This window comes from Oncorhynchus mykiss, chromosome 15 (assembly GCF_013265735.2).
Source record: "Oncorhynchus mykiss isolate Arlee chromosome 15, USDA_OmykA_1.1, whole genome shotgun sequence".
In the NCBI taxonomy this organism is placed as follows: Eukaryota; Metazoa; Chordata; class Actinopteri; order Salmoniformes; family Salmonidae; genus Oncorhynchus; species Oncorhynchus mykiss.
The window spans coordinates 15,004,765-15,024,521 of record NC_048579.1 but is presented as its reverse complement, the minus strand read 5'-3'; the positions used below and the strand labels follow the sequence as shown (position 1 = coordinate 15,024,521).

Genomic DNA, 19,757 nt, shown 5'->3' with positions numbered 1-19,757 from the left:
AACTTCGTGATTTTATGTAAAATACATTTGTGAAAAATAACCTGTTGAAAATTGTAAAGCATTCGTCTTCATAGTTAAACAAATAATAATACATATATACATTGATTGAAACACAACAATTAGCTGTTTTAATCCTCGTATTCGTGCGGTTTCATTGGGTAGGAACTAATCTGACATTGATAGTGTTTGGTCAGACGGTGAGAAGTGTAGCACAGGTGGTCCCATCTTGGCTACATTGTAATCAGAGCGGAGAGGAAAGCAAACCCGTCCATATTACAGCTGCTGTGTCAGGTACAACAATCCCTTTAAATTTCGTTGTCATTGCCATTTACTCGAGCCAATAACACTGTTTAGATTGAGTATAGTATGCACTCTGTTCGTGTGTTGCTTGTCAAAAAAAAGTATTATTTATTGGTCAAACCTTTCACCAGAAGATGGCTAGTTAGCTGTCGGCAGCAACTAACAAATGCGTTGCGCATTCAAAATGACAGCTCGCCGCTTTGAAAGGCAATGTGAAACCTGCGTATAGGTGTGAACAATATTTTTTTGTAGTTGGAGACGTTTATATAATTCTGTTGCAATAGTTAGGTGACGATTCTTTGTCCTCTACATAGTCAGTTTGTATGGAGCCCGACTTTTCTTTGTCATGTCCCTCCTCCGTAGTGCAATGTTTGGACTCTCGACGTGTCTGTGATCATTCCTGGGTCGGTGATTGGTAACTAGTAGGATGACAACGTCAGTTTTGTTGCTCCTCCTGTGTTCTCCAACATGGCCTACTATATTATGATGCTTTGTAGAGACGGCATTATTGCTCCAAAGACCGTGATTGTTGCAACATTTACGGCCGACGAAATATGTTTTGCTGTCTATCGCAGTGGCATTGATGCTGTTGTATAGAGATTTTCTAATGAATCCAAGGAGGTTAGCCAGCTAGCTGTCGGAACAGGGAAGGTTAGATTTTTGTTATGTCAGCTCAGCCGACCTCTTACTGGCCATGTCTCATTCCACATCAAAATGGAAGTTGTTGTTTTGACTTCATCGTTCATGGCTAAAGGTTGGCCACGGAAACCGGTTTAAAAATGTAAAGGCGACGGGAGTTGCAATATCACATAATTGCATTGATCGAGTAATAGCCTTTCTGTAAATCCTACTTTCACGTGACACAAGCTATTGGACTGCGGTTTTTCCCCAGGGAATTGGATGATCAGTAAAGCCTCGTTCTAATCCATGCTTGTCAAGTGTGTCAGTGACGTGTACATTAGTTGTATAGAATCTGTCAAATGTCTGATCCCAACTCAACTGCTCCCTATGATTGAATGATGGATGCATCACAATAGTGCCCTGGTAAGATCCAGCCAGGTGTTCCACAATTCTGACACCCCTATCACCCCTTCCGTGTGCCCCAGGGGTTTCCATGGTGATGGACCCTCCCGGTGGGCGAGACGAGCGGCGGCGTCAGGCGGAGCGTCTTCGAAGGGAGGAGGCGTACTATCACTTCATCAACGATCTGAGCGAGGAAGAGTACCGCCTCATGAGAGACAGCAACCTGCTGGGCACACCTGGTGAGAGGAACCTAGAACACCTGACCTTACTAGAACCCCAGGAACCTAGAACACCTGACCTCACAAGAACCCCAGGAACCTAGAATACCTGACGTCACTAGAACCCGCTATAATGTAGGGCTGCACAGCTCCAATCGCTCAGGGCAGTGGTGTTTGCTGGTTTTCCTCCATGTTTTTAAATCACAGGCTAATTTGTATCAGGACAGCCACGTGCCCGGTCCCCCTAGCCAATCAGTGGTGCTAATTAATGCCATGGAGAAACGAAAACCAGCAGGACTGCAGCCCTCGGATTGGCGTAGTTGTCCACCCCTGTCCAAACCCAATACACCAATGCAGACTCGCTAATACAATCTAATATAGGCCGTCATTGTAAATAACAATTTGTTCTTAACTGACTTGCCTAGTTAAATAAAGGTAAAATAAAACACAAACATTTGTAATATCACATCATAATATAATGGCTCCATGTTGGCCACTAAGGGCTGAACTGGACCCTCAACAATGAAGCATATAACCTACCCCATATCATACACCCTCCATCTTGACCTAACAGGGGACATGTTATTCCCCAGGTGAAGTGACAGCGGAGGAGCTACGGCAGCGCCTGGACGGGGCAAAGGAGCGTGTGTCATCTCAGCCACGACCTGAACCACGCCCACAAAATACGGAGGCCGGAGAAGAGGAGGGGAGCAGTGGTGAGGGGGAGGAGAGAGGGTTAGGAGGGGCATGGAAGGAATATTGGGGAGGAAATGGATGCTAAAGGGTCTAGCCTGTATAACCTAAACTTGACAGGATGTAATGGTTCTCAAAAGGTTCATAACCTAATTTCTGCTGTATAGTACTGACGTATTACTAGATAATTACAACTGACTCAGTTCAGTAACGAGCCGCTGTCTGTATAGGTACTGCTGAGCCGGGAGCAGAGACATCTAATGGCGACTCACTGCTGGAGTGGCTGAACACGTTCCGACGAACCGGGAATGCCACACGGAGCGGCCAGAGCGGCAACCAGACGTGGCGCGCGGTCAGCCGCACCAACCCCAACAGTGGAGAGTTCCGCTTCAGCCTGGAGATCAACATCAACCATGAGCAGCCGGAACCAGGGGAGCACAGTGACACCCCCGACCCCTCAGAGCTGTCCCCTGTCCCCCCTCCATCCACAGCGTCCATACGCACTTCCCCTTCCACTCGCCCCTCACCCTACACCCCTGCCCGGCCCTCCCCCTATCCCTCACCTCGAGCAACCCTGGGCAGGAGGGCTCAAACCCGCCGTACACGCAGTACTACCACCACCCCTCCTCTGACTCCTGCACCCTTCACCTCACCCCTGTCCCCCCCTACTGCTCTAAGGAGTACAACAGCCCTCCACCTCCCCCCATTCCCCATCACCCCCCCTACCCTTCAGGATCAAAGCAGCCCTCCACAGCTCCAGTCCCCAAGCGGAGCTTCCTCCCAAGAGGAGAGGCAGGAGGAGGGAGTTGCTACCCTGGACTGCCCCCGTGTAGCGCCCCAGTCTGGCCCACAGGGGGCGTCTGTGGGGCGTGAGCCACACAGCAGCAGGACTCGATCCCGCGGCCGGACCCGCAGGGCTGTGGCAGGAGGTGGGACTTCCTCCCGGTCATCTAGGAGACGTAGCCGCTCCCCTCTTCAGAGAAACCCCGCCCCTAACTCGGCTACCTTATCCCCTAATGGTGGGAGTGGAAATGGTGGCTCTAATAATATCCACACTGCCGAGCCCAGCAATGGAACTGCTTCTGTCTCCATGGAGACTGGTGAAGCCGTGTCAGAGCCGGCTGTAGTATCAGAGCCTGGTCCAGAGGCAGAGGAGCAGGAGGGAGAGGCACACACGGCCGGGGCGGGGGGCGCCGGAGGGGTACGCCGCCATCCCACCATCATGCTGGACCTGCAGGTGCGTCGCATCCGACCGGGAGAGAACCGGGACCGAGACAGCATCGCCAGCCGTACCCGCTCCCGGGCCCGCGCTGCTGAGAATACCGTCACCTTCGAGAGTGACAGTGGAGGCTTCCGGCGCACCATCTCCCGCTCGGAGCGGGCCGGGATCCGGACCTACGTCAGCACCATCCGGATCCCTCTGAGGAGGATCAGTGAGACGGGCCTGGGGGAGCCCAGCTCCACCGCCCTGCGCTCCATCCTCAGACAGATCATGACCGGCTTCGGAGAGCTCAGCTCCCTCATGGAGACGGAGGCTGACTCTGAGACCACCGGGGGCACGCCAGGTCACCAGGACCCTGCTGGACCCAACGCAAACACCACCACACAGGCCTACCATGGCAACGAAAGTGGAACTGGGGTGGAAGGTCAGGCAGGAGGGGTGGAGATGGAGACCGAGGGAGTGGCAGGGGCCGAGGAGGAAGGAGGCCAGGAGAGATTAGTTGGGAGTGACGGCGGTGCCGGTGGAGTCCCTACCCCCAATGAGGGTCGGCCGACGAGCAGGGACACAAACAACCTCGTGGAAAACGGCACACTGCCCATCCTGCGTCTGGCCCACTTCTTTCTGCTCAACGATGAGGAGGACGAGGAGCACCCTCGTGGCCTGACCAAAGAGCAGATCGATAATCTGGCCACGCGCACCTACGGCCAGGCTAGCCTGGAGGGAGAGGCGGGGCGCGCCTGCAGCGTCTGCATTAATGAGTATGCCCAGGGGAATAAGCTGCGCCGCCTGCCCTGCGCCCACGAGTTCCACATCCACTGCATTGACCGCTGGCTCTCTGAAAACAACACCTGCCCCATTTGCAGGCAGCCCATCCTCCCTGTGCACCAGGACTGACCCTGCCCTGACCCTAGACCGCCACCAGCTACACCTTGCCACCTGTTGGCTGAACTGAGCATGCCCGAGCGGAGTGGACGGTGCATGTACATAGCGCTTTAATGTTTTCATTTATCATTGCGCTATCCATTGAGGGGGGGGGGGGACTATAAATGCAGAGAATTAACAAAGCTTTATTTTTTTAGAAGTATTTTATTTTCAGCACTTTTTTTTTTTTCTTCCCCTCCTTGTTTCTGTTTGGCCACTCTGTCATGTTGTCACTGAGGTCCACATGTAAAGATAGGACTTATGCTAATGAGCTACTATAGCCAGCTGCTGCTCCTCTACCTGATGCGCTGTGACATCACCCTGTCACAACCAGACTACAGTAATCAGCCAGACACATCTCTGGACTTGATTTGGTTGAGAACGTGTAAATATGTCACCGCCTCCTGTGTTTTGGGGTTCAGAAGAGAAAGTCCTCAGTCGCATTGCATTTTTAATCAGAAGCAGGAAACAGCCATTTTAAGTTAAAAGCTAATATTGGAATCCTCCATTTTTAAAGCCCCGACATTCCTTTCAAAGTGTCCTCTATGATTTGACATTGTGTGGACAAAGGCTGTCGTGTATCCTGACTTTTGAATGAGTTTTCACTTGGTCAGTGGTCCCAAGGATCCTGTTGTTTGACCACCTGTTCAGTATATTTCAACCTAGCCATCGAACCCCACAGATCCACAGTGGATGTTCAACATTTCATTCCGTTACAGCCTTTGACACTAAAATATTAGTACCCCAAGTCAGAAAGAAACATCTAAAGAAAAAGATGACCAGGAAAGTGTGTGATTTAGCAGCAAGCACTTGTAGTAGAACTTGTCTGTTACAGAGACAGGCCAATAATGTTGATGCTAGACAAGGAGTTGTGCAATAACATGGAGGGAAGGAAGGACTGTTTTTCATAGTTACATTTTAAAACATTATAGTGCTGTTCTTTCTCCCTTGTTTACTCCTTGGCATCAATGATTAGTTCCTCTGTTGGGAAATAGAGTATCTGCTCAGTAGTATTCTGTCCCTCTACCCTCGGCCTCCTAGAGATACCCCAGTAATCAAAAAGTAGTTCATCACCTCCCACTCCTTCAACGTCTGTGTTTTAAAGTCCCAGTTCTGGTAGAACCTGCCTGTCATGGCCTGATTTCCATGTTCACAAACCAGAAAGGAATGAATAGGTGAAAGCAAAATGGTTCCGGCACCACTCAACCATTTTCTATATCTATCCAATCCTTTCAGATCAGTGAACAACAGATTTCTTCCTCCATTAGCCTGGCCTAGATTTCAATTGGCTTTTCCTGCATGCAGTATCGCCATGTTACCACCAGGGGCAGTATTCACCACAATACAACATGGTGAGAACTGGAGGCCAGTGTTATCGGTGTCCAGGTAGGGCAGGGGTTTTCTGTCATTTGAATCCTGACCTTTGTCATGCAGACCCATGAGACAGGGGTGTGATAATTGGGTAATATTGCTCTTTGTATACTGCAGAATCTGAGCGTACGTGCATTGTGGAGCTGTGAGTGTGATGGATAAGTGTGTGTGTGGTAGAGCTGAAGGAAGTGACAAAACAGAATGTCATATGATTTAGCAGCATTAATCAGTCACCTGAATGTTAATCTAAGACTGAGTGGGAGGGTTTGTGGCCATCGAATTCAGAATTTAGTATTTATTCTGTTCCTATTTAATGAGATCAAAAACATCCTTTGAGATATTGAATACTTATTGTTATGTGATGAGATTAAAACAAACTGTTAAGATTAATGTGTTCTGTTACTGTGTAATATAAATATACAAGGGTTTTCTTCTCTGCTCCTTAACAATGGAATTAAATACAGCTTTGTTATGCCTGGAGTTATTTTGTGTGACTGTGTTTGTTCCTCACACAAAACCACTGTTTTTATCCACATCTCCTATGACATGACACGTGATGGTTTCTCTCCCTGTCTTTAATATGACTTTCTCTCTCCCTAGGCTACAAATTACTCATAGGCCTATGAAATTAGATGAATGTAACACTTCATTTTTTAAATATCCAAATATTAAATAACCATAGTGCTAATAGTCATATTCCCTATATCCATTTAGCATGCTATTTAACCTAGCTCTGCAGTGTTGGCCTCCTCCAGTCTATGGCTACTGCGTTACTAGGTTATTTTTACACATGACATGTTAGACTATTAATTTATGGCACACATTGGCTACATGCATATCCAGTGGAAGCAAAGTGAGACTGAACGAAGGAACGAGGTTAGCCTTTTTGTGAGTTTGGCTGAGGACGAAGCCGCACGAACACATGGCATCTATGCGCGCCCTCGTCGCTGCTGAGTCGACCCACCACCGCCCTACTGGTCGGTTATGGTTAATCTCCGAGCGAATGCAGCCTTGTCCCGTGCTCGCATTCCCCGCTGTGACAGTGAGCCACTAGCATGCCGGTGCCCCGGACGCCATCTTCCAGCCTGATACAGAACCGCACAAGTTCAGGATGTATTTCAACCGGCGATCGAAGAAGATCCACAGCGAGGGCGGTAAGCGTGGCTAGAGGGGACGACGCATGTACTGTAGTCTACAGCTCCATGGGTATTTATAGGGGTCGAACTGGCAGCGACATAAACATTGCGACGAGGACTGATTGATTGATTCTATTGACAATTTGTGCAATCTGGCCTATTATATATGTGCTTTAGGCTATATTATTGGGACTATAGGGGTTGGGATGGCCTTGTTTATCCCAGGACTGCGGCACGGAGGCGGTGCACCCTGTCATAGGCTACACAGTCAGTGCAGGGCTAATTTTCTATTGGCATGGACTGACTCGGATTGTGGGCTCAGCGTCGAATGCTTTGTATAGCGTAGCGTACTGTGCGTAATTATGCTGTGCAAAAATAATTCAGTAAATACCGGTAGATGGAGACGAGGTTAGTGTAGGTTAGCGGGGACCGAGATGTCATATCCTCACTTTAAACATGCGCACGTAATAGACTAGCCTACAGAAATGCCTATGTAGACTATTTGTCCACGGAATCGATTTACTTTCCCAGGGCGAATGGGTTAATGGTGTGAAGGGTGCAAACTGTCAGGATAGGACATACTTTAGTCCGAGAACACATAACTGCCCACAGTTCGGCACGGTGGGAGAGCCCGTTGTTTAACACAGTCGTTACTTAAAGGCAACGTGACTAAGGGATCTTATTCTAAGCCCCTAGCGGGAAGGCCATCTCACCTGTTAAGGTCACGCGGGACCCACACAGTTGAACACGACATCTCTGCTAGTTTAGGCTACATAATAGAGACATTATCTGGGCCTGTATACTGGTGCAGAATAGTGATTGGTCTTTTGGGGCTATTCATTGCGCTTTTGTCCCCGAAAAAAAACAATGCGTCACAGATGCGCTTTTGCCCTCTATGCGTTACAGGGACAGCAGAAAGCATCATTGCACAGTACTCCCCACACAGCGCATACTTATTTTATCCACGGACTCTAGCCTATGTACACACGGAAAATCCTAGCATGATTATTGGCGTTTTGACCATGTCAGGGAGTGACAGCTATAAGAGGTGTTGGGTCAAGGCTGCAGGGAATAGAGAAGGGAATAGAGAGGAGGAGGTCAGGGTTTTGGGAGATAGTTGGGGCAGGTTTGATGCAGCAATTGTCCTGGAAGAGGGTATGCATGTGGCTGAATGACCTTGAGTGACTGGCACAATTAACTGGCACAAGTGCATTGTGGCAGGTGTTTGTGTGTGACTGAATGTTTTTCCTCCAACAGGTTCTAGTGAGAGACTCCAGGGAAAGCTGATATTGACAGAAAAGTACTTTTACTCTGGGTTAATAAGGACAGTCGGGACCCAGGAGTCAAGACAGGACAACACATCCGGGAACAAACACTCACACTATCCCTATAGACCTATTAACAGACCCCCCCAGTGACATTTAAGGGAGATGTTGACAGTTCTTATTATATATTGTATGTACAAGTGAGTAACCTGTAAGGTGTGAGATGGGAATGTGGTTTTTGCATATCCCACTCTCCCTGAGACACACTCAGAGAGTGGGGTCAGGGATCAGACATTATTGACAGCTACCCAGGAGCAATTAGGGTTAATTGCCTTGCTCGGGATTCGATCCAGCAACCTTTTGGTTACTTTCCCAATGCTCCTAACCGCCAGGATACCTGCCACCGCATTACTATTCTGTGTGTGTATAGTCCCCAGAGAAGTGTGGTTTACCATATATAATGATATAAATCAGGCTATTGTCTGTGTGTCTTTCTGGGGACATACACTACATGACCAAAAGTATATGGACACCTTCTCTTGGAACATCTCATTCCAAAATCATGGGCATTAATATGGAGTTGGTCCCCCTTTGCTGCTACATCATATCAGTCTCCACTCTTCTGGAAAGACTTTCCACTAGATGTTGGAACATTGCTGCTGGGGACTTGCTTCCATTCAGCCACAAGAGCATTAGTGCTGTCGGGCGCTGATGTTGGGCGATTAGACCTGGCTCGCAGTCTGCGTTCCAATTCATCCAAATGGGATTGAGGTCAGGGCTCTGTGCAGGCCAGTCAAGTTCTTCCACACCTATCTTGACAAAAATATTTCTGTGTGTACCTTGCTTTGTGCATTGGGGCATTGTCATGCTGAAACAGGAAAGGGCCTTCCCCAAACTTTTGCCACAAAGTGGGAAGCACAGAATCGTCTAGAATGTCATTGTATGCTGTAGCGTTAAGATTTCCCTTCATTGGAACTAAGGGGCCTGAACCATGAAAAACAGCCCCAGACCATTATTCCTCCTCCACCAAACTTTGCAGTTGGCACTATGCATTGGGGCAGGTAGCTTTCTCCTGACATCTGCCAAACCCAAAATCTTACTACCAGATGGTGAAGTGTGATTCATCACTCCAGAGAACGCGTTTCCACTGCTCCAGAGTCCAATGGCGGCAAGCTTTACACCACTCCAGCCGACGCTTGGCATTGCGCATGGTGATCTTAGGCTTGTGTGCGGCTTCCCGGCCATGGAAACCCATTTCGAGAAGCAGATTGGATCGCCGTAGTGAGTGTTTCTACCGAGGACAGATGATTTTTACGGGCTACAGGCTTCAGCATTGGCGGGCCCATTCTGTGAGCTTATGTGGCCTACCAGTTCGCGGATGTGCCGCTGTTGCTCCAAGACGTTTACACTTCAATATAACAGCACTTCCAGTTGACCGGGGAAGCTTTAGCAGGGCAGAAATTTGACAAATGGTGGCATCCTATGACGGTGCCACGTTGAAAGTCACTGAGCTATTCAGTAAGGCCATTCTACTGCCAACGTTTGTCTATGGAGATTGCATGGCTGTATGCTCGATACTATGCACCTGTCAGCAACGGGTGTTGCTGAAATAGCCAAATAAACTAATTTGAATGGGTATCCACATACCCTTTTTATATATAGTGTATAATTCCTGGTTGTAATGGATGCTAGGTTGTTAAGGATACCATTTGGGGAATGAATGCTCTCTATGGATGGATGTGTGGCTGGCACGGTCAGTCTAGGGAACAAATATGATGAGCTCCAGAAAAGCTTCAGGAGGCAATGTGATCAGTTGGCCACAGAGGAGCACTGTGTACAACCTTCATGGGACTCAAGACAATGTCAACGACATTCCAACAGCATTCACAAGTAGAAACACACACACACACACACACAGTCTACATAAACACACAGGCACACATACACACACACACACAGTAAATTGCCTCTTCTAGATTCACACCTGAACTCACCTACACACACATTGATTACTTACTCACACTTGTGTTGTTGTGTGGCCAGCCCCGGACAATAGTGGCATTGCGTTACTGACTCTCTGTGTTGTTCTCTTCCGTCCCACGGCTGGTGGCCTACTGCCTTATCTTTGTCTCCTGTCCCACGGCTGGTGGCCTACTCCCTTATCTTTGTCTCCTGTCCCACGGCTGGTGGCCTACTCCCTTATCTTTTTCTCCTGTCCCACGGCTGGTGGCCTACTCCCTTATCTTTGTCTCCTGTCCCACGGCTGGTGGCCTACTCCCTTATCTTTGTCTCCCGTCCCACGGCTGGTGGCCTACTCCCTTATCTTTGTCTCCTGTCCCACGGCTGGTGGCCTACTCCCTTATCTTTGTCTCCTGTCCCACGGCTGGTGGCCTACTCCCTTATCTTTGTCTCCCGTCCCACGGCTGGTGGCCTACTCCCTTATCTTTGTCTCCTGTCCCACGGCTGGTGGCCTACTCCCTTATCTTTGTCTCCTGTCCCACGGCTGGTGGCCTACTCCCTTATCTTTGTCTCCCGTCCCACGGCTGGTGGCCTACTCCCTTATCTTTTTCTCCTGTCCCACGGCTGGTGGCCTACTCCCTTATCTTTGTCTCCCGTCCCACGGCTGGTGGCCTACTGCCTTATCTTTGTCTCCCGTCCCACGGCTGGTGGCCTACTCCCTTATCTTTGTCTCCTGTCCCACGGCTGGTGGCCTACTCCCTTATCTTTGTCTTCCGTCCCACAGCTGGTGGCCTGCTCCCTTATCTTTGTCTCCCATCCCACGGCTGGTGGCCTACTCCCTTATCTTTGTCTCCTGTCCCACGGCTGGTGGCCTGCTCCCTTATCTTTGTCTCCCATCCCACGGCTGGTGGCCTACTCCCTTATCTTTGTCTCCTGTCCCACGGCTGGTGGCCTACTCCCTTATCTTTGTCTCCTGTCCCACGGCTGGTGGCCTGCTCCCTTATCTTTGTCTCCTGTCCCACGGCTGGTGGCCTACTCCCTTATCTTTGTCTTCCGTCCCACGGCTGGTGGCCTACTCCCTTATCTTTGTCTCCTGTCCCACGGCTGGTGGCCTACTCCCTTATCTTTGTCTCCTGTCCCACGGCTGGTGGCCTACTCCCTTATCTTTGTCTCCAGTCCCACGGCTGGTGGCCTACTCCCTTATCTTTGTCTCCTGTCCCACGGCTGGTGGCCTACTGCCTTATCTTTGTCTCCTGTCCCACGGCTGGTGGCCTACTCCCTTATCTTTGTCTCCCGTCCCACGGCTGGTGGCCTACTCCCTTATCTTTGTCTCCTGTCCCACGGCTGGTGGCCTACTGCCTTATCTTTGTCTCCTGTCCCACGGCTGGTGGCCTACTCCCTTATCTTTGTCTCCTGTCCCACGGCTGGTGGCCTACTGCCTTATCTTTGTCTCCTGTCCCACGGCTGGTGGCCTACTCCCTTATCTTTGTCTCCTGTCCCACGGCTGGTGGCCTACTGCCTTATCTTTGTCTCCTGTCCCACGGCTGGTGGCCTACTCCCTTATCTTTGTCTCCTGTCCCACGGCTGGTGGCCTACTGCCTTATCTTTGTCTCCTGTCCCACGGCTGGTGGCCTACTCCCTTATCTTTGTCTCCCGTCCCACGGCTGGTGGCCTACTCCCTTATCTTTGTCTCCTGTCCCACGGCTGGTGGCCTACTCCCTTATCTTTGTCTCCTGTCCCACGGCTGGTGGCCTACTCCCTTATCTTTGTCTCCTGTCCCACGGCTGGTGGCCTACCCCCATATCTTTGTCTCCTGTCCCACGGCTGGTGGCCTACTCCCTTATCTTTGTCTCCCGTCCCACGGCTGGTGGCCTACTGCCTTATCTTTGTCTCCTGTCCCATGGCTGGTGGCCTGCTCCCTTATCTTTGTCTCCTGTCCCACGGCTGGTGGCCTACTCCCTTATCTTTGTCTCCTGTCCCACGGCTGGTGGCCTACTCCCTTATCTTTGTCTCCCGTCCCACGGCTGGTGGCCTACTGCCTTATCTTTGTCTCCTGTCCCATGGCTGGTGGCCTGCTCCCTTATCTTTGTCTCCCGTCCCACGGCTGATGGCCTGTTCCATGATTTCTGTCTCCCCCAGAGCAGTTAGTGTTGACTCCCATTAGTCAGTAGGAGTCTCCTGACCACCTGGACCCCGAGCGGGGTGTCGGCGTGGCCGCCATGCGCTCTCGCCTCACTGACAGGTTTGACAGAAGTGAGTTAGAGTCTTGTCTTACACAGGCTGGCCTGGCTGGCGCCCCTCACTGCTTGGAGTTCACAGGCTGGTCTGGCTGGCGCCCCTCACTGCTTGGAGTTCACAGGCTGGCACCCCTCACTGCTTGGAGTTCACAGGCTGGCCAGGCTGGCGCCCCTCACTGCTTGGAGTTCACAGGCTGGCGCTCCTCACTGCTTGGAGTTCACAGGCTGGCCAGGCTGGCGCCCCTCACTGCTTGGAGTTCACAGGCTGGCACCCCTCACTGCTTGGAGTTCACAGGCTGGTCTGGCTGGTGCCCCTCACTGCTTGGAGTTCACAGGCTGGCCAGGCTGGCGCCCCTCACTGCTTGGAGTTCACAGGCTGGCGCCCCTCACTGCTTGGAGTTCACAGGCTGGTCTGGCTGGTGCCCCTCACTGCTTGGAGTTCACAGGCTGGCCTGGCTGGTGCCCCTCACTGCTTGGAGTTCACAGGCTGGTCTGGCTGGCACCCCTCACTGCTTGGAGTTCACAGGCTGGCCTGGCTGGCGCCCCTCACTGCTTGGAGTTCACCAGGCTGGCCAGGCTGGAGACCCTCACTGCTTGGAGTTCACTAGTGCGTGCACTGGAATAGTAACCTTTAATGACTAGAGCAGCGGTCGGGGCCAATCAATTCAAGGAGTGAATTTCAATTGAAAATGAACCCCAACCCTGGACTAGAGCACAGTGGTGGTCACTAAACCCTGATACTAGAGACACACTACTTTCTAGGACCAGGGCTGGTGACCGCTGGACTAGAGCACAGTGGTGGTCACTAACCCTGATACTAGAGACACACAAATTTCCAGGACCAGGGCTGGTGACCGCTGGACTAGGCTGGTCTGCCTGTCTGCACAGTGACTTTATGTGCTCGTTGACATACGATCACATATACACATACTGTATAAACCACCATGTATTCACTCTGCAAGATCTTGTACACATATCGAAAGACACACAAAACACACACAAGAACATGGTCACATACAGTTGAAGTCGGAAGTTTACATACACCTTAGCCAAATAGTATCTTGCCTATGCTGCTCTGTACCATCACTCATTCATATATCCTTATGTACATATTCTTTATCCCCTTACACTGTGTACAAGACAGTAGTTTTGGAATTGTTAGTTAGATTACTTGTTGGTTATTACTGCATTGTCGGAACTAGAAGCACAAGCATTTCGCTACACTCGCATTAACATCTGCTAACCATGTGTATGTGACAAATAAAATTTGATTTGATTTGATTTGAATACATTTAAAGTTAGTAAAAATTACCTGTCTTACGTCAGTTAGGATCACCACTTTATTTTAAGAATGTGAATTGTCAGAAAAAGAGAGAATTATTTATTTCTGCTTTTATTTCTTTCATCACATTCCCAGTGGGTAAGACGTTTAAATACACTCAATTAGTATTTGGTAGCATTGCCTTTCCATTGTTTAACTTGGATCAAACATTTCATTTAGCCTTCCACAAGCTTCCCACAATAAGTTGGGTAAATTTTGGCCCATTCCTCCTGACAAAGCTGGTGTAACTGAGTCAGGTTTGTAGCCCTCCTTGCTCGCACACACGTTTTCAGTTCTGCCCACAAATTGTCTATAGGATTAAGGTCAGGGCTTTGTGATGGCACTCCAATACCTTGACTCTGTTGTCCTTAAGCCAGTTTACCACAACTTTGGATGTACTGTATGCTTGGGGTCAAGATCCATTTGCGATCAAGTTTTAACTTCCTGACTGATGTCTTGAGATGTTGCTTCAATATATCCACATAATTTTCCTACCTCATGATGCCATCTATTTTGTGAAGTGCACCAGTCCCTCCTGCAGCAAAGCACCCCCACAACATGATGCTGTCGTGCTTCCCGGTTGGGATGGTGTTCTTTGTCTTGCAAGCCTCCCTCTTTTTCTTCCAAACATAACATCATTAGGGTCATTAGGGCCAAACAGTTCCATTTTAGTTTCATCAGGCCAGAGGACATTTCTCAAAAAAATCCAATCTTTGTCCCCATGTGCAGTTGCTAACCGTAGTCTGGCTTTTTTATGGCAGTTTTGGAGCAGTGGCTTCTTCCTTGCTGAGCGGCCTTTCAGGTTATGTCGATATAGGACTCGTTTTATTGTGGATATCGATACTTTTGTACCTGTTTCCTCCAGCATCTTCACAAGGTCCTTTGCTGTTGTTCTGGGATTGATTTGCACTTTTCGCACCAAACTGCGTTCATCTCTAGGAGACAGAATGCGTCTCCTTCCTGAGCCGTATGACGGCTGCGTGGTCCCATGGTGTTTATATTTGCGTACTATTGTTTGTACAGATGAATGTGGTACCTTCAGGCATTTGGAAATTGCTCCCAAGGATGAACCAGACTTGTGGAGGTCTACAATATTTTTTCTGAGGTCTTGGCTGATTTCTTTTGACTTTCCCATGATGTCAAGAAAAGAGGCACAGAGTTTGAAGGTAGACCTTGAAATACATCTACAGGTACACCTCCTATTGACTCAAATGATGTCAATTAGCCTATCAGAAGCTTCTAAAGCCATGACATAATTTTCTGGAATTTCCCAAGCTGTTTAAAGGCACAGTCAACTTAGTGCATGTAAACTTCTGACCCACTGGAATTGTGATACAGTGAAATAAACTGACTGTAAACAATTGTTGGAAAAATGACTTGTGTCATGCACAAAGTAGAGGTCCTAACCGACTTGCCAAAACTATAGTTTGTTAACAAGACATTTGTGGAGTGGTTTAAAAACTAGTTTTCATGACTCCAACCTAAGTGTATGTAAACTTCCAACTTCAACTGCATATGTAAATAAAACACACTTACTTGTGACCCATGCGTATGCACATGGCATGAATTAACCATGCACATAGATTCATGCATGTGTTTCGGTTGACTGTTGGGTTGGGTGAGAGGGTGAGCAGGCGAGTAGTTAACTGCATGTTGGGCCATTGCATGTGTAAATGCATTGCCACTGTAATAGTGGGCACTACTGTGTATTTTTATTTTTTTGCTTTGTGTGAATGTGTGTCTGTGCATGCGTGAACCGTACAGTATATGTGATTAGGTATAACTGTATTATCCTGTCTCTGGTCTCACCTGTAGGATTATCAGTGTATGGATTAGCAGGTAGAGGAAGTTGCAGAGCAGACAGAGAGAGGATTACTACTCCAGCTTGTGCTGTAGGAAAGAGGCTTTCTCTCCTCTACTAATTGTTCACTCCATCGTCTTGGTAACTGGACCCACTGGCCACCACAGCAGACCTGCAGGTCAACCTTGACCAGGAAGTAAACGACCTGGCTAGAGGTCACTTTAGGAACAGGGACAGCCATGGAACCTCGTAGGGGTCAGACGGTCAGACTCCGCTGCTCTGTAGGTAATGCTTTCCTGTAATGGGAGGGGCAACGAATCAACACAGGGAGACTGGTGGGCGATTGGGGAACCTCCGATTCACCAAGAAGTTTTCAGAGGGTGGGACCTTCAAGTGGGCTGTCTGAATTTGTAGTTTGCTTATTTTTAGTCACATGACTGACTTTGTATGCCTGTTTTACAGATAGTCAAAACCATAAGCCAAAACAAGAAACACTGAGCGTCGCTATCTGACTGTCACATTCAATTGGTGGACATCATAATTAGGACTGTAGCGGTCACAAAATTTAGTTAGCCTGTGATTGTCAAGCATATAACTGCCGGTCTCACGGTAATTGACCGTTAATTAACATAAACACGTTTAGCATCTCTTGGCTTCCACTGATGCAGACCTTTGGAAAATCTACTTTTTAAAAAGTCTAATAAATCCATGTAATATAGCCTACACCTTCACAATAAATCCATTATTTATTTTAGACTGGTCTAAAGAAACATGACATGAAGAAAATGTAGTCCATTTCAGAAGAACAGAATAGCATACTCTGAGTTGTCTTTATGTTAGGTCCTGATCTGGCTATGCCATATGGCTGTGGGCTACACTATTTCATTTAGCAGACAAGAGTAGCTTAGAATTCCATGGAATTATTTTATAGTATGAAGAGTACAACTGAACAAAGCTGAATAAAATATGAAGGATATCTTCTCCAAACGATTTGAGGGAGTGTGCACATGCGGCTCATTGTTGAGCCGTTAACAAAGAGGAGGATCCCATCAGTTTTCTATAGGCTAGGCCTAATATATTTATTTCTCAACTTTCCTAATATTAAGCACATTACTTGTCTTTACAGGAGTATAGCCTACCTGGCTGGCATGAAAATGAACCACGGGAAAAGCGTCCTCCACTCGCTATTTAAGTGCTTAGATGACATGTATCCCCCCTGTTTCAAGCCATATGCGTGATAATGGTCCATTCTAAATCAAAACAAATTTCACACATTATTTAGTATATGTAAAGACAAGATTAAATCAAGAATAGTCTGATGGGTGACAATATTAGCCTATCAATTTATATATTATATATTATCACTTATGAATGACGCCCAGCATAAGGCAAGAAACAATACATAACTTTTTTTAAATCATAGTCCCAGACCTGTAGCCTAGACCATATTTTATTAATGTTTTATTTAACTAAGCAAGTCAGTTAAGAACAAATTGTTATTTACAATGACGGCCGACCCCGGCCAAACCCTCCCTTAACCCAGATGACGCTGGGCCATTTGTGTGCCACCCAATCACGGCCGGTTGGAATCTGGAATCGAACCAGGGTCTGTAGTGACACCTCTAGCACTGAGATGCAGTGCCTTAGACTGCTGCGCCACTTGGGAGCCCATAAGCCTCTATGTTTTGATAAGGTTTGTATCACAACTAAAGGGGCCAAATAACTTCTTAAAATGAAGCACATTAATCCGCTTTACAATGGGTGTAGAGCCTAACTGGCATACATTCGCGCTTATAGCCTACTGCCGTGTGTGCATTGCTGTTCTTGTAATGTGAAAAAATAGCCCAATAATTTATACAAAATGTAAAGCTAAACGTTCTCATGTGTTGTGTCAGCCTTATAGCGTAAAAAAGTGTTTTTGATGCTAGTGGTTGTATTCATTTGGGATCTATCGCATCACACAACTGTCCCAGACTATGTTTGGAATATTTATTTCTCGGACAGAATCGGGCAACTTTTGTACTGTGGGGGATAGTAGATTGACATAAGCTAGTGCTTTTGCTGTCCGTTAGGCCTACTCATCTTGTTGGCTGACGAAAAGTAAATGTGGACAGTTCTAATATCTTCAATATGCGCCTCGGAAATGGATAGGACACGTGCATATGTGTATGTCTTCACTTGTAGCATGTGAGAAAGACCCAATCACGTGATGGAGAGCCATGTGAGTGGGATGTGAGTCGAAGCACGCAGCACAAAGGGAGAAGGGAATTCAAATGATTATATTCAACCCAAGGGCACAGCGGCTACTGGCCGCGAAAAAAAGGCATTACCGCCACACAAGGGGATTGCGTCGGGAAATCCGAGGTATTATCAAGTGCTTCTCAAATTGTGAATAAGAGACTTCGAGCTTGCACTTGCTAGCTAATTTGTCCTATTTAGCTAGCTTGCTGTTGCTAGCTAATTTGTCCTGGGATATAAACATTGCGTTGTTATTTTATTTTATATATTATTTTATTTTATTCTCTCATTTTGTCTGTCAAAGTTGAAGTGTACCTATGATGAAAATTACAGGCCTCTCATCTTTTTAAGTGGGAGAACTTGCACAATTGGTGGCTGACTAAATACTTTTTTGCCCTACTGTGTGTGTGTGTGTACATATATATATATATGTATGTGTATATATATATATATGTATGTGTATATATATATATATATGTATGTGTATATATATATATGTATGTGTGTATATATATATATATGTGTGTGTATATATATATATATATATGTATATATATATATATATATATATATATATATATGTGTATATATATATATATATATATATATATATGTGTGTATGTGTATATATATATATATATATATATATATGTATATATATATATATATATATATACACATACATATGTATAAATATGCATAAATAATAAAAACACTGCAGCCTGCAGGTAGAAAGTATCCTGATTCTACAATGTGTGTGTATATATATATATATATATATATATATATATATATGTGTGTGTATACTGTATAAACAGTACCAGTCAAAAGCTTGGACACACCTACTCATTCAAGGGTTTTTCTTTATTTTTACTATTTTCTACATTGTAGAATCAGGATACTTTCTACCTGCAGGCTGCAGTGTTTTTATTATTTGGCTTTATCGGCTATTTTTACATACAGTAGTTGGCAATAGAAGTGACTTTTTAGGTTTGTGTCATTTTCATTTAGATTTGGATTGAATTTTGATTAACCACATGACAATGATTTTGAGATACGAAGACGTTATTATAAATTAAATTAAACTGTTCCATGAAAATGTGCATATGAAAACCATAACTGGCACACTGTTCGGTAGAAATGGTAAGATAAATTGGAAAGTTTGATGAGAAATTAGAAAGTTTGCTGACTCCGGGTGTAGCCTATTACCGGAGAGTAGCGGAAGAATCTGAGAAAGCCAGTAGGAGCAGAGGAGGATGGTCTGGACAGGTTAAGGTTTTTTCTTCTGGTTATTGTGATCTCTGGCTCCCTCTTGAGTCATGTGTGTCTTATTTTATCAGACAGTGTGCTTATTAAAGCATCAGACAAGCTCAATGCATACATGGTGTGTGTCTACATATGGAAGAATACACGTTAAATAATGTCGACCAATCGACTTGTCAAAAGAACAGACGACTTTCAATCGACCAATACTTGTTTTAGTCGGGGTCAGCCCTAATCAAAACAAATCATCATGAGGCCCTGTAGCTGTCTTATTCCTTCTTCACTGCATTGTCTTTCACCTTGTTGCATCCTCTGCTAAAAATGTACACTCCTACGTGATCACAACCTCCTCTCCTCCTCTCTCTCCCCAGTGAGCTGTGAGATAGATGGTGGGAGGTGATTTATTTGCCTGTTGTTTACTGTGCAATAAGCCACTAAGAGAGGAGACACATGGTGCGTTCCTCTGCGCAGGCATTTCTGACACATGCCAGATCCTACAACGCCTGGATAGGCATTTTACTTATCAGCTAACCACATATTTTATAGCAATCTGGTGCCTAACGACGTGGCAGGCAACCATTGGTTGATGCGTGCAACGTCTGAGCAAGGGAACGTGACCACAGTGATCAGTCTGCTCAGATGACCTTTGACCCGGTCTCCTGTGAACTAGCCCCAGACGACCAGGAGGCTCCCTGCATGAATCTTTATGAGCGGTTGGAACATTTGGTCCTGGATATCTGCTATGTGTGCAGGATTGTGTTCCAGTCCAGCTGTAGCACCTGATTAAAC

The 19,757-nt window shown here is 47.0% G+C and overlaps 2 protein-coding genes across 4 annotated transcripts in view; both read left to right on the top strand.

The window, feature by feature from the left end:
* Positions 1–145: 145 nt before the first annotated feature.
* Positions 146–6,228, top strand: LOC110490926 (E3 ubiquitin-protein ligase RNF6). The gene is made up of 4 exons (XM_021564348.2): positions 146–291; positions 1,407–1,562; positions 2,135–2,257; positions 2,465–6,228. Exons 2-4 carry the CDS (start codon positions 1,415–1,417, stop codon positions 4,348–4,350), a joined length of 2,157 nt encoding a protein of 718 aa, XP_021420023.2. The 5' UTR covers positions 146–291; positions 1,407–1,414; the 3' UTR covers positions 4,351–6,228.
* Positions 6,229–6,632: 404 nt separating this feature from the next.
* LOC110490927 (phospholipid-transporting ATPase IB) overlaps positions 6,633–19,757 on the top strand; it is a 97,490-nt gene continuing 84,365 nt past the window's right edge. For 2 of the 3 annotated variants that reach the window (XM_036943830.1, XM_036943828.1), the window contains exon 1: positions 6,633–6,902. In XM_036943830.1, coding sequence (XP_036799725.1) covers positions 6,860–6,902 — 43 coding nt within the window. In that variant the 5' untranslated portion in view covers positions 6,633–6,859. The remainder of the gene's footprint in view (positions 6,903–19,757) is intronic. The other variant, XM_036943827.1, reaches the window with a different exon arrangement.

Coding starts and splice junctions, on each gene's coding strand:
- LOC110490926 (XM_021564348.2), top strand. CDS start 1,415: ATGGTGATGGACCCTCCCGGTGGGCGAGACGAGCGGCGGCGTCAGGCG. Junction 1,563..2,134: donor CAACCTGCTGGGCACACCTG/GTGAGAGGAACC, acceptor GTTATTCCCCAG/GTGAAGTGACAGCGGAGGAG. Junction 2,258..2,464: donor AGAAGAGGAGGGGAGCAGTG/GTGAGGGGGAGG, acceptor CTGTCTGTATAG/GTACTGCTGAGCCGGGAGCA.